The sequence below is a fragment of the Eptatretus burgeri genome, chromosome 10, assembly GCF_056783735.1.
Source record: "Eptatretus burgeri isolate ZD-2024b chromosome 10, Ebu_testis_v1, whole genome shotgun sequence".
In the NCBI taxonomy this organism is placed as follows: domain Eukaryota; kingdom Metazoa; phylum Chordata; class Myxini; order Myxiniformes; family Myxinidae; genus Eptatretus; species Eptatretus burgeri.
In genome coordinates this window covers 70,653,345-70,668,146 of record NC_140970.1, presented here as the reverse complement: position 1 = coordinate 70,668,146, position 14,802 = coordinate 70,653,345, and the positions used below count along the sequence as shown (strand labels likewise).

The following is a 14,802-nucleotide window of genomic DNA, read 5'->3' as shown; positions in this document are numbered from 1 at the left end:
ACCAATTATTTTTAGGTCAAATATGTTTTATGGATTTTGCAAGTATCATGCTCTGCACGACGTCTTCTTCTTGTTTGTTTGTCTGTTTGTCTGTGTGCAGGATATCTGAAAAAGTTGTGGATGGATCTGGATGAAATTTTGTGGACAGCTTGCTTGTGTGACAAGGACGAACTGATTAAAAATTATAGGATCCGGATCTTCACAAAAATCTAAACTTATTCTTCACCATTGAGAGGCAGGGCCAAAAAACGATATATCGCATGATATTTCAAAAATATATTGGGCCCAATATGTTCTCATGGATCAGGTATTGCGTGGTGGAGGTATGCGCTCTACAGAGTGCCCTTCGAGTTCATATTGTAATAATGTGCAGTAACAATCCTGTTAATAATCAGATAAAGCGATTCACAAGTCTTGAAATTTAAGTGGAATGTTGTAAGCTTGGCGAGTGTGTGAAAAGACAAGGATGTGTGTGGAAAAATGAATGTCAATGAACAAACTGTCAGGTCGCAAAAAGGAAAGTTATTTCGCTATCCAAGCAGGATATCCAGCTGCATAAGTGTGGAATCATTCTTACCTGATATTGGCCTGGTGTGCAGACATGGCTGCCTGCTCCTGGTGGACTCTGTGGCTGCGCTGGGAGGAGTTCCACTTTACATGGATGCACAAGGTTTAGCATGCAGATAGGCTACAGCACATATCAGAAAGCACCACTATTTTTTCCATGATACACATTGTTGGTGATGACGATTCACTAACATTCTCCAAAAACCCCAACAAATTCGTACTGTTCATACTTTTAAATGGAACAGTTAACCCGAGTGTTTTTCTTTCTTCTCAATCAGCAGACCCCCAGCAAAGTGCAATTGGATGCTGTATTTTGTATCACAATTAAGCGACATTATCCCTAAAGGACAAAAAGGGCTGGCAGGATAGCTTATAAGGTATGCACACTCAGCTCTGAGCTCTCTAAAAACTGAGTTTGAATGTCAACCCAGTTATCAACAGTCATCCTGGTAATTCACATGGATGGCGAGGGATCAATATGTGTGCCATCCCTCGGATAAACATTAAACTGGGTGTTGTCTACCGGCATGAGTTGGTGGAATGTTAAAAATCCTACTGTGTCATTCACAGAGAGAAAGAGAGTCATCACCAGCACCCTGAACAAATTACAAATTTGTGTGCAAATGTGTGACATTGCATCAGTGTCACAGCTAGAGTAGTGATGCAACCAGTGGACCGAGTTCAAAATTGAAATCCAGTCCAATACACATTCGCTCACAACACCCAAAAAAACAAAAAACTTCTCATCTTAGAAAAACTCCTTCAGCATTGAAAGAAGCCTGGTGTTGGCTTAACGGTTACGGTGGTTGGCTTGGGATCTTCGGGCCCTGAGTTTGAGTCCGTTATAACCGTTGAATTAGCACCAGGTGGGTTGACTCAGCCTGTCATCCTTCCGAGGTCGGCAAAATGAGTACCAGCTTACTCGTAACAGAGAGCATTTCATCACTGGCACACATCCACACCCCCAGAAAATGATGCAACCAGCAGCCACAGGATGCACAATAAATAATAATAATAATAATAATAATAATAATAATAACATTGAAAGACCATGGTCATGGCATTATAGTTGAAATGCCTTACTTTCCTATGGATCATTTTTCTGCAGAAATTGATGTGCTGTACACGGGTTCTCAAAAAGTGTTAAGCTGCCCTCCTGGTCCATCACCCATCGCCTTCAGTGAACGAGCATGGTAAAAACAGATGCAAATCAAAAAGTCATCGTACGGACAATTAAAATGTGGCCTTTTCTCCCATAAATTAATTTTGTTATACAATATTGTGAATCGGATAATCCCAATATTCGAGATACAGCATAATATGACAAATAATAAAGCATTTTTTTTTTTAAATGCAAAAGTATGTCAGGATGTTACTCCAAAAAGTATGTAAACAAGGAAGGGATGGTCACAAGAAATGATCATGTGATCCTTGCATCTTTTTCTGAATAATGGTTGTCCCAAGAAAAGACAAAGTTATATCGACCGAATGAACACAGCCAAAATTGTGATGTATACAGTTTATCTCACTCAAACGCACGCACGCACGCACACCAATTGGTGAAAGGGTACTCTGACGACATTCAAATAGAATTTGGCCGAGATAAGTGTGCCAAGTGCACATTCGTACTAGGTAAATCAACAAAAACAGGAAAGAAAAAAAAAATCGACCTCGATAAAACAACACAAGATCGAGACAACGAAGCATCATACAAATATCTCGGAGTAGAAGAGAGCCACCAAATACGTCACAAACAAATGCGCAAAACAATCACCAAAGAATACATGCGTAGAACGAGGCTGATCCTGAAAACATCCCACCTCGAGAAAGAAAATCAAAGCCATCCACCAACTAGCAATACCAGTATTCCAATACAGCTGTGGAACAATAAACTGGACATCAAAACAAGGAAATTCCTCACCATCCACAAAAAAAAAAAAATCAGTGAACCACGAGAATGTACATGCCGAGCGGAGGAGGCGGTAGTGCCTTGATGGAACTCAACCAAGTGCACAGAATGACAACTGTCAGACTGGCTGAGTACATGAAAAGTTCAGACTACCGGAACCAATTTGTATGCAAACATAAAGATAAAAAGCCAGAGAAGGTATCCCGAACCCACCAAGCAAAAGATTTCCAAAGACTTGCAAATGCATGGACGCCATGCATGGAACCAGAACAGCAACGATTACAAAAAAGAAGAAGGAAAAATATAAAGCAAAATATCAACAGATATACACCAACAACTGGGTTAATGACAAAAGAGCAGGAAGAGATTATATATATATATATATATATATATATATATATATATATATATATATATATATATATATATATATATATAAATAAAACAGATTGGGCATAGACAAAGAAAGCTCATTGGAATGGCTAAGAAGAGATCAGTTCAACTGGGAAAGAGAACGAATCATTATATTAATGCCCAAGACCAAGGCCACCACATGAATGGCTTTAAGATAATGGCAGGACTGAGTATGCCTGGTGTTGGCTTAATTGTTAGGGGGGGTGGGCTTGGGATCCTTGGGTCCTGAGTTAAAATCCTGCTTGGCTGTTGAATTAATACCAGGTGGGGTGGACTCAGCCTGTCATCCTTCTGAGGTCGGCAAAATGAGTACCAGCTTGCTGGTATCTTGCGTCGGAGTGGTGACCCATCCAGGATTGCGCCCAATAGCCAAGGAGACTGCTGAGGCAGCACCAACGCTCTGCACAGAGTATGGTCCCAATGGATGGATGGAGGACCGAGTCAATCAGCCGAGCGTAAGTTCTGCGTCGGTTCAATATTGCATTTCCAGAAAACTCATGGAAACATGAACCAAAAGCAACAATTGAGAACAAGGAAGTAATGCTCACACACGACCTGATGATCCCATCGAGCATGAACATGAACAGACAAAGCATTGTGACCGGATATAGTACTGAGGTTCAAACAGAGAAGACGAGAAGGTGTTGCTAATTGAGTTATCAGTTCCCAGTGATTTTGGTCGAAACAACGCAGAAATCAAGAAGATGACAAAATACCAAGATCTCAAAAATGAAGTGAAAAAAATCCTGGAATCTGAAGAGCACTGAAATTGTACCAGTGGTCATTGGAGAAACGGGAATGATGAAGAAGACCCTCACAGAGATCTTAAAAAAAAAACATCCCTGGGAATATTAATACAAATGAACTGCAGTTGGAAGCTGTCCGAGACTCAGTGACAATCCTCAAAGAGCCGCAAGAACAAAACTTTGAGAACAACACTTCACAGCTTGGTCCATGAATCGTGACCCCCCCCCCCTCACCGACTGAAATGGAGGTGGATACGTCGAGACCTGGGAGGACTCCGTTCCACCTTCTGAAATCCGCATATGGAGACAACAACAACAAATACTTACATTGTCTTTTCTTGGGACAACCATTATTCAAAGAAAGATTTTGGGATGGTTTCACATGATAATTTCTTGTGACTATCCCAACCTTGTTTAAATACTTTTTGGAGTAACACCCCGACATCGTTTTGCATTTTGTAAAAATGTGTTTTTATTCCTTGTTTCTTTACTTTTTTTTTTAGAAATATGTTGTACAAACTTTATAGCTATGCTCACATAGTAATGGTACTGTTCATATTTTATAGACCATCTTACATTCTAAATAGTACGTACTTTATAGAAATATGTGTGGGTTGTTGCTGTCACCAGCATCCTGATAATATTCCATTGTTAACAACACTAATATTGGTCTGATTGGCTCTTGAGCAAATGTGCCCCTTCCCCATCAGGCTGATTGGCAGTCGTAGTCCTGCCCACCCCTCTAATCCCTTCCTTTTCCTTTACAAAGGAATGAAGTCTTACGTTCCTTTTGTGGAATCTTTCAACCTTTAAAATTACGACAGCAAAGGTTGCTGCATCGAGTAAAACTCTGTCGGACGGCACCAGTCATTGTCATTGAGAGAGAGGCAGCTCAGAAATATGCCATCTGAAGATGATTATTCAGGGACCGAAGGAGCCCTATTATTTCTGCTCCATTTATTATACTTGTAATTCCGCCACACTTTTGTATGCTTATTCTCTTTCAAGTTTGTTTTCTCCACAACCGCCTGAGCGTTTGAGGCAAAAAACTTTCAACACATGAGCACCTACCCTTGGAGAATTTTTTTTTTTGTAACCGTGAGGTCAAAGGTCATGCGGTATGGCAGTAATGTTGCAAAAAAGAAAACAAAAAATCTTTGGACATTGTCTAGTCTGTAACCGATGTATGAAAAAAAAAAACATTGAAACTTGGCACACGTCATCGTTATCAAATGTTCCCCACTGTGCGTTCCTGATGTCATAATTGCATGCATCGTGTTATCCAATTAGTGTGAAAAATTTTGAGGGTCATAGACGAAGAAACTTGTCGAGAAAACTAAACTGATGACGTCATCGGTAAGATGGTTTGACAGCAATATTTTTTTGAAAAAATAAAAATCTTAGAAGTGGCTGAGCATTGAGCCGAAACTTTACAGGCATGATCGACTTTCCGTGAGGAACAAAAAGTTCCCCAACTATGATGTCATCAAAGACATGGTTTAGCAGCCATATTGGATTTTAGCAAATCCAAATTTTTAGCAAAAAAAACAAAAAACAAAAAAAAAACGCTGAACCAAATGACGTGAAACTTTAACAATGTCATTGACTATCCTTGGGGATATACGATCGATCGTGAAAATGTCGTCGGTCATATGGTCTGGCAGCCATATTTGAATGAAGGGGGAAAAATTTTTTTTAATCTCTGAAACTGCTTCCAGCTCTGTTGTCAATTCAACTCTCATCTTATTTATATTCCTTAAGGACATTATCTTCAAGTATTTCTCATCCTTTTTTTTTGTACACAGGACAGCTTTTTGGGTATTCCACTTCTGGATTTGTCAATTGCAGAATATGTTTTTGTTGATTGTGCTTCAGATGCTACATTTTGAAAATCAAGTGATGCAAGCTATTTCACTCATGTTTTTCCTTCCTTCTGCAGAAACACAATTCTATGGTGATCTTCAACTGAAATTTAAACCACTTGTTTTAAGCTAACAGTTAATTAATCCTGATAGATCTGTATTCTGCATAATTCTGTATTCCAACAACAAGCTCAAATGAGCTAAGATCCTTGTCCTCTTAATGATATCATAAAAACGAATATGACGTCATTGTGATGCATCAGGTTTGCGATAAATTATCTGTGCTAATGCCCGGCTTGATTCCCACAAACAAAATTCAAACAGCTTGCCTAGTTTTGGAGATAATGGTATGGGCGATTTCCATTAGCGGCGATATTATGACGTCAACTTTTTTTCTAGGAAGAATTTCCAAAATCGGAGATGGTTACTGTCTGTGCGTGGGCTTTCTGCATATACATGGCAAGTTTCGTGAAGATCCGATGAAAACTCTGGGTTGTGAAACGAAAAATGTCAAAAACTAGGAATTACGTCATAAAAATTGATATGACGTCATAGTGATGCATCATATTTGCGGTAATTTATCTCTGCTAATGCCCTGTTTGATTCCCGCAAACAGAATTCAAAAAGCTTGCCTAGTTTTGGAGATAATTTTTTCGGCGATTTCCATTAGCTGAGATATTTTGACGTCACAACTTTTTTTTCTAGGAGGAATTTTCAAAATCGGAGATCGTTACTGTCTGCGGAGGGTATTTTCACATATGTATGCCAAGTTTCAGGAAGTTTCGATGAAAACTGTAGGCTGTGAAACAAAAACCAAAAAGTCAAAAAATAGGAATGACGTCAGAAAAGTTGATATGATGTCATAGTGATGCATCATATGCACGGTAATTCATCTCTGCTAATGCCCTGTTCGATTGCCGCAAAGAGAATTCAAAAAGCTTGACTAGTTTGAGATAATTTTTTCGGCGATTCCCATTAGCGGAGATATTTTGACATCATAACTTTTTTTCTCGGAGGAATTTTCAAAATCGGAGATGGTTACTGTCTGCGCAGGGTATTTGTACATATTTTCGCCAAGTTTCAGAAAGTTTCGATGAAAACTGCAGGCTGTGAAACAAAAAAGTCCACAAGAACAACAACGTGAGTAAGACTTAGAGATCCTCCACGAGGATCTAAAAAGTCCACAAGAAGAAGATGAAGAACAACAACGTGAGTAAGATTTAGAGATCCTCCATGAGGATCTAAAAAGTGGGCTTTTAGCCTCATGGATGTGTCGAGAGGAACAAACACCTGATGTTGAAGACAATGAGCACCGAACAATGAATCATCAATTAGACTTGCTTGGTAATTGCAATGGATTCACCACGACAAGACTTCATATATATTAGGAGTTTACTTTGAGTTGTGATCAGAAGTTTTTGAAGATTCTCATCAATCTGAATTAAAGATTTCTGAATGACAAGCTTGGTTTCTTTCCACTCAAACTCAGCTCGATTCATAAGAGCCAACTTTTTCGAATGGTAGAAAACACTCGGGAAGGATTTGAGTAAGTTGTTGATGTTCATAACATCCACATATTGAAACTCCTGAATGTGTCGAAAACTTTTGCACAACAGTGTGCATATATCAACCTCTGCCTTAAGTTGGGTTCAAATTTCTTTATAAATACTATAGTGTGATGACAGAATAATGGAAAACAAATGACTTCTGATTCTGTATTTTTTTTTTCTTCTCAGGGATAAAATCATTAACAGGAAGAGTCGAATACCAAGTTTTTATTTTGATATGACTTGGCTTGCAAATTATTGGGGATGTGATGGTGAGGCACGCAGGTAAATCTATCCATTACTCAAGTTTTACTATGTACAATTATGGCATAATGTCATGGCATTCATCGGTGGTGTGAAATTTTGGTTGATGCTCATTCTTGCATTTGTTTTCTTCTCCACTGCTCCAAATATTGGAAAGGATATCGTAGTTGGTCACTCGGTTCAAAACTGTATTCATGTATTTATTTTTCCACTGACTTGAGTCTGATGAAAAACTGTCGACCCGGAGTAGTAGCATCAGGGAGAGTTCCATCCTGAGGTTCGCCTCCCTTTGGATGGGTAAGCAAAACTGGTCATTCCTACTGTAATGAGGATGTGGATGTTAAATAAACCAACACGTCTTTCAAACAGAGTTGGTATATTTGCAAAATTGTTTGTTTGAGGAACTGCCTGTCCAATAGAGGCCAATCCCACCCTTCCCTCCAGCGTTTCAAAAGCTGGTCGTATTCCAACTCATGTCATCTCCAATCACTACCCACAATCTTTTCTACCCCGTTTAGCCAACCTAACCTAATTCTCTTACCTGCAGATTACTGCATTTTTCTTCCCTTTATTGTTAATTAATTTGCTTTCTTGTGGTACCCAGTGGTGTCACTACCCATTTATTATCTTTTTACCCTCCATGAGCCACAATGTCATATTCGTAGAATTTTAAATTTTTTTTGTAAAGAGTCAAGGTTCGTGGAAGAGCTAGTACACTGAACAGATCAGGATGCAACTCGACAAAAGGAACAGTAGAGAGAGGGGGGAAAACACCAGCAGAAGAGTTGAAGGACAAATCGAGGGAGATTTGGACAAACAATGGGCATGGGGAGGTGTGGGGGTTGAGGGGGTGCAGGAAAAGATGCATGGGGTAGACAGAATGGATAGAGAAGGAAACTCTCAGGAAGAAAGGAAACTGGAAATCTGGAAGGAAGAGGGATTGGAGTTGTTGAGGGTAGAAGGGATCATGGTTTTTGGATCGGGGACGATCTGAGATGATGGTGAAAAGCTGTCTTGAAGACCTGGAGGGAAGAATGAGATTGAAGAGAACATGGAAGTTAGGTCCACAGATGGGGAAAAAGAGGAACAAATGAGTGTAAGTGAGCAGTGACCCTGCAAAGGACAGCTACATCAGAGGAACTCCCATGGAGTGGGTTTTCAGTTTTATTTGCGTTTTACAGAATGAAGTGTTTTACGGTAGCCAGAGTGCAAATGCTGCCAAAAACCTCTAATAAAAAGCTAGCCCAACTGCAGGAGGATGTCCGCAGACACAGTTGGGCACCACATCCATTGGCTTAGAAGGAGCTCCTCCGCCCTTTGACAGTTTTTGTTTTTAATCCTGATGGGTGTTCATATCCACACACCCTCCTCACCAGGAAACCTGGGGGGGGGGGAGATGGTTTAGTCACCGACAACCCGACCATGAAACAGGTTTGTACAGATTTACATGTTGCCTGTAGCAAGTCACATATCTGATCTGGCCTGACAATATGAAGGTGCATAATAAATAGAAACTTTGTAATTATAGGCAAGCATCACTGACCTCCTGCTAGATGAGCACAAGGCTGCACTTATTTTCGGATATTTTCATTTACGGACGCTTTCCGACAGTTCTGTGATTTTGCCTGGTGTTTCGGCTTCGATATCAATCGGCACGCAAAATTTCACCTTTCTACATCACCCGGAAGGTACCGAACATTAATGTCGGTGAATCAGTCAGTCAGTGAGTGGTCAGACTGAGCTTTCTATATTAGATTAAAAAAATTCCCGTCACTTCTTCTACGGGTTAAATCAAAAGACAGCGTGTTGGACTTCACAAACGTATTGCATGTCTATCTGAGATCTATTTTTTGTCTATTTTTTTGAGATCAAAATAGTCTTCTTTTCAGACTGACCGTCTCTCGCAGCCGATTTATCTGTGTTTTCGAATGATTGTTACATGCATGATGTACTTTCACATGATGTGACATGTTCTACCACTGTATACGCATTGATACTCGTAAGTTCGAGACGTTCATGACTATTCATGGTTTTTTTTTTGGTTTTTTTTTCTATTCTGCACAAATCGAAGATCTGCGTTTACTTATCTAGCAACTTTTAAATAATGCATAAAGTTCTGTGCGTAGGTGAGAGCTCACATGTTGTTTCCATGAAAATGAAAGTGACCAAACAAATGTGCCATTGATATAATGGTGATGCTTGATTAAAACGTGTACATGTTGGGAAACTGCAGTAATCTCTGCACGTGTGGGGATTTTAACCTGCGTGGTGTGTGCGCAGATATCACCACACGGGCCCCATCACGGGTGTATACATGCTGCGCGAGGGACTGGCAGGCCTTGCTGAAGAGGTATGCAGGTTCAGAGGGTCCAATTTCATTTTGACAAACACGTCTGTGATTGATCCCAGAAATAGCATGATGTTAAAAGTGCTTGTTCACGTGACTTGCCGGGGATGCCAAGCGGTATGAACTTTGTTTTCCAAAAAGGGAAACAAAGTTCATCCCACCACGCTTCCACCCCCTTTCCCATTGGCAGTGTAGGCTGGAATATGAAAGCAAGCCAGTCTGAACAGAATCTCTCCCAAAATAGATTTAAATGGAAACCCATTCTCGAGAGACAAGAGATTGAGGTTATGTTGTTGTTTTTTTTAACCATTTAGTTTTTATTCTCAATTGGTAACAAATAATAAACTATACAGGCACTGGAACGCATACCTCTGACAGGCTGAACGGTTTTACGTTTTGTATCCCACCGATATATCTGGATTCAGACCTGAACCAAAATCTAGATTGGCTTGCTCTCGTCACCAAATCAACTCATCCACTAAAGTTTTGTCATAATCCGTCCACAACTTTTTTGAGATATCGTGCTCACAGACAAAGAAACAGACAGACAGGGGTGCAAACATAACCTCCATCCACCCGCAGTGGTGGAGGCAACTAAAGGGTGTGTAGAACGCTTTACCTCTTGCAGTGTTGAGAAAAAGGACAATGGTGCACCGAGGAAAACTCAACACGGCTCCACAGGCTGACCATTCTTCATGGAAATTAGAGTACTCCAACATCACAGTCTGTGGAAGGCAACTACTCACTTGCGTTTGCTGTTCAAACGCCTCACGAGAGCACGGTATTGATTTGGTGGAAGCAGCTCTGTAAGTCGACACACAAAACAGTGAAGCATTGCGAGCAACAAACTTGATTGGTTGAGACAAAGTACTGCTAATATGCAGGTTTTTGGAAGCGATTTGTATATAAAATATTGGAAGTTCAAAATATATAGTTAAATTGAAATTAAGCAGTTCCTTGATCAAAGACAGACAGACAGCAGAGATTTCTTTCCTCTCCCTTCACCCCCCCTCCCCCATACATTTGCACATGGGGAAACAATACAGATAAGCACCTACTTATTATATACACAATAGAATGAATGAACAGAAGGAGCACACTCAATATGGTAGGAAACAGTTACCTACAGGTCAGGTGGATGTGGGTAAAAGGAGATCACAAATATGGATAGAGGATGATTTGAGGTGTCCTGTCAACTTGAAGTCCTGGAGGAAAGAATGGGATTTAACACACAAAAGGAAGGTTCCCACAGATGGGAGAAAGAAGAACAAAGGAGTGGAAGTAAGTTTCAAGCTTAATTTTTTTTGGTTTCAAAAGGAAGGGGGTGGTTGTGGCATGAAAGAACAGAGGGAGCAAGACCTGAGAAGATACAAGAAAAATACAGGTTAATATAAATCAGACTTCACTTATGAGGAACTTCAACAAAGAGGCCATAAGGAAAATAAAGCCTTTGCAGTGGTTGTTTGTGCTCCATTCTTTTTCAAATGTCAAGTGTCAAGCAAGGAAGCAGCACGTACCATTTTTAAAGTCATTCATATGACCCAGCAGTGGTCGGGTTCGAACCACCACAGACCTCAGACTCAGAGCTGATGCTCTCCTGCCTCCGAATATGGGAAACATTAGGTTATGTGGCTCGATAATCTTTCACAAGTTTACATGAAAGTGATATGGTTTTGAAAATATTTTTTTTTCATAAAAATCTACTTTCTTCATCATCACTTGGATATTTGTAAAAATGTATCAACTTTTGTAAAACTCATATCTTAATATTACATTTATTTATTTTTTTAACAGATGCTATTTTCATTCTGTAGTATTCTAAATAACTGCAAATGCCAGGTTTGTATTTGCACGTCGGTCGGTTTCACCTCGAGTCCATATTTAGGCCCGGACCATAATGTTCGATCTCATAAAATCAACCACGCATGGGTCACAATTCTCAAAAAACGACCAATCTTTTACAGCATAGTCAAATGAGGTCCTCTCCCTCACCCCCCCACCCCCAATCCCACCAGTATTAAAAGCTGTGCAACACCTTGAACTTTTTCACGCGTTTCAATAACGGTATCGGTTGTTGCGCGATACCAAATGGGAGAAACTGTCGTGAACTTACACAGGCTGATTCATAAATATTAACCAGAAAAAGCCAGGAACATATTTCCGGTTAGATCAAGCAGTATTTTTACTGGTTCAAGCAGTTTGCTTATTTATCCTGGAAGCCATTATTAAACCTTTTCATTGGGCTGGACTATTAAAAAAAAAAACAGTTCATTTGGCTCCCTTCAACTGCACATCCTTTATATGTTTGAAGACGCTGGAGAAGTGCTGGAGTCGACACGCAGCTTCCGCAAAGAGACTACATGTGGGCCTCCAACGGCTTGGTCTGGAACTCTTCGTGCAAGACGAGGTAAATATAATGGTGTAGCAGAGATTTTGAAACTTCTGCTATCTGAAAACAAAATGAAATATTGATTGTAATTAGTCATTAAGCACCGCAAAAATGAATATCAATCACTTTTGTTTGCAATAAAAAAAAATGTGTTGTATAGTGTGGAGGAGCAAGAATACAGCACAGATTAGGATGTAAAGGAACAAAAAGAACAATACAGTATAAGGAAAGGTGAAGGGAGTGTGAGGGTGGGGGGGGACATCAACGGCAGGGTTTAGACACAAAATAGAGGGACACAGAGAAATAAGGAATGTGGGGAAGAATGAGGGGAAAAAGGGGGGGGAAGGGGGTTACTGACAGATCACATGCACCCTGTAGAGATGTGGAAGGGGGGCACAGAAAGGGCAGAGGGTGCAACACCAGAAGAGGTGGTAGAAGTAAGACCACTGACTTGCTTGTGATATGAAGGTGATAGGCCCAGACGCGCAACTTCATCACAGAACATTCCAATGATCTTAAAGGCCTTGGTTTCCATGGCATTAAGCTGAGCAAGGTGTGTGGCAGGGGCACCAGCCCAGCGGGGAAAGGGGAGAGCAGTGCTCCATCAAGCTGCAGATAAAGGCCTTGAAGGTGGAAAGAAGTTCAGGTATGCCACGGAAGGACTTGCATGACGGATGATGTCCAGTCAGCAACTGGCTTTGGAGACCAACGTTGAAATGTGGTTTGCCCAAAAAAGATTATGACTGATAAAGGAAGGTTCCCACAGATGGGAGAAAGAAGAACAAAGGAGTGGAAGTAAGTTTCAAGCTTAATTTTTTTTGGTTTCAAAAGGAAGGGGGTGGTTGTGGCATGAAAGAACAGAGGGAGCAAGACCTGAGAAGATACAAGAAAAATACAGGTTAATATAAATCAGACTTCACTTATGAGGAACTTCAACAAAGAGGCCATAAGGAAAATAAAGCCTTTGCAGTGGTTGTTTGTGCTCCATTCTTTTTGGGTGAGACCCAAAAGTTTGAGTGACTGAACTTTTTTCAAGTGGATTGTTAAGGAAGTAGATGGGAATGTTCACCAGATGGTCTTACCACAGACATATTCCAAGCATTTAACTCATGATTTTATCAAGGTCTGCAGAGAGGGAGAAGAGCCTGCTGCCTGCCTATCTGAAGGATTAGGGATGTTACAATGGAGTGTAGAGTCCTCAGTAAATAGGCAAAGGGGATTTTCCAGAGTCAGTGAGATCATTGATGAAGATAAGGAATAAGATGGGTCCAGAAAAGAAGAACAAGTACTCCAGCCTTGACAGTTGGAGGAGATGAGTGGATCCTGTTGAGAGCCACACTCCACCAGCTATGAGTTTTCAATTAATTCCTCATTTGTTCCATTGTCTAAAAGAACATTATTATAAAAGGCAAAATTGAATGTTTGATGGTTTATTGATGTTTTATTTCTCAATTCTACATTTGCTTTGGTTGGATTCCATCCACACACTACAGTGCAATTTTTCACATCTGACTGATGTCTGTATGATTCAATGAGAAACAGCTCAGTTTCACTATTCGAAGTTAATTTAATCACCCCAGTCCATGAGCCTCTCCTGTATATAAAAAATAAATAAATAATAATAATAAAAAACAAACCCCATGAGACTTCAACTGTTGCGAGCACGGTTATTTCGCCTGGATATTTAACTCTTTCATAGTCAGTAACTTTTATTTGAGAAAGCTGTCCATAATGTGCAAAAAAAAAAGTTGCCAATTCTAGAAAAGAACTTGTGGTCTGCATTGGCGGCACAAGATAATAAAATGGTTATAGTTATCTGCTGTAAAAGATCACAAAGCGCCGTTTTAGGTCTCACCCGATGAAGGGCAATGCCCAAAATGTCAGCATTTAGTGATCTTTCACTGCGAACAACTTTAACCATTTAAATTTCATTATGTGCAAAGCAGAGTTGAGGACATTGCTGTTTTTGCTTTGACACTTCACTCTTAAAGTTCAGATTTGCCTAAAACTTTTGGCAAAGGCCTGAAATACCCCTCCTCTGCATTATGCAGGTGGCCCGGCTGCCCACGGTGACTACAGTGTGTGTGCCACCTGATTACGCCTGGAAAGAAGTTACAGATTACTTGATGACAAAGCACAACATTGAAATTTCAGGAGGCTTGGGTCCCACCGCAGGAAAGGTGAGCAAGTTATAGTGCACATATCAATTACCTAATTAGGACCATTGTAGATGTTCGGATGTCATTATAACAACAGTATCATCATTGTTGCTCTTTAGTGGTGGTTTTGTTGATCAACAAGGACTCACTCACTGCACCTGTAGCTTGAAGTTGCATAAGAGCTGTCGTTCACATGCTGTGGTTGTGGCAAGGTCCTGAGGACATTGGATTGCAATCCCAGAGGACACGGGTACAAATCAGACTCAAGGCAGCTGCACAAATGACACACTTGCGGAAAACCAAGCCAATCTCAGGAGAATTACCAGGTACCAAGTAAATAAACACTCCCTATGAAAAGACAGCACCACCCAAAATTCCTCAACCAAAAAACAACAATTTTAACAGTAATATCATCATCGTTTTACGGCTGTTTCCATGCTTGCATGTATAAGCCGTGGTTCACCGAATAGCTTCTTTCCAGGCTGCACGATCCCTTGCTGGCCTTCGTTAGGCCTTTAACTCAAAGATGTCGCATGTCGCACGTCATGCGCACCCAGTAACACGTCGCATGGTTTCCTCGGACGGTCTCTAGCTCCCC

General features: G+C 40.5%; 1 protein-coding gene and 1 long non-coding RNA gene across 4 annotated transcripts in view; one reads left to right on the top strand and one right to left on the bottom strand.

The window, feature by feature from the left end:
• The window catches only part of AGXT (alanine--glyoxylate aminotransferase), an 83,329-nt gene that overhangs the window by 54,184 nt on the left and 14,343 nt on the right, over nt 1-14,802 (top strand). For 2 of the 3 annotated variants that reach the window (XM_085898879.1, XM_085898877.1), the window contains 6 exons: nt 600-670; nt 1,676-1,760; nt 7,235-7,330; nt 9,590-9,659; nt 11,968-12,063; nt 14,097-14,225. In XM_085898879.1, the coding sequence (XP_085755005.1) occupies nt 600-670; nt 1,676-1,760; nt 7,235-7,330; nt 9,590-9,659; nt 11,968-12,063; nt 14,097-14,225 (547 nt within the window). The remainder of the gene's footprint in view (nt 1-599; nt 671-1,675; nt 1,761-7,234; nt 7,331-9,589; nt 9,660-11,967; nt 12,064-14,096; nt 14,226-14,802) is intronic. The other variant, XM_085898878.1, reaches the window with a different exon arrangement.
• LOC147018833 (uncharacterized) lies at nt 10,142-14,679 on the bottom strand. The gene is made up of 3 exons (XR_015062547.1): nt 14,354-14,679; nt 10,784-12,105; nt 10,142-10,460 (listed from the first exon to the last, which is right to left on the bottom strand). It is a non-coding gene; the product is annotated as an uncharacterized LOC147018833 (long non-coding RNA).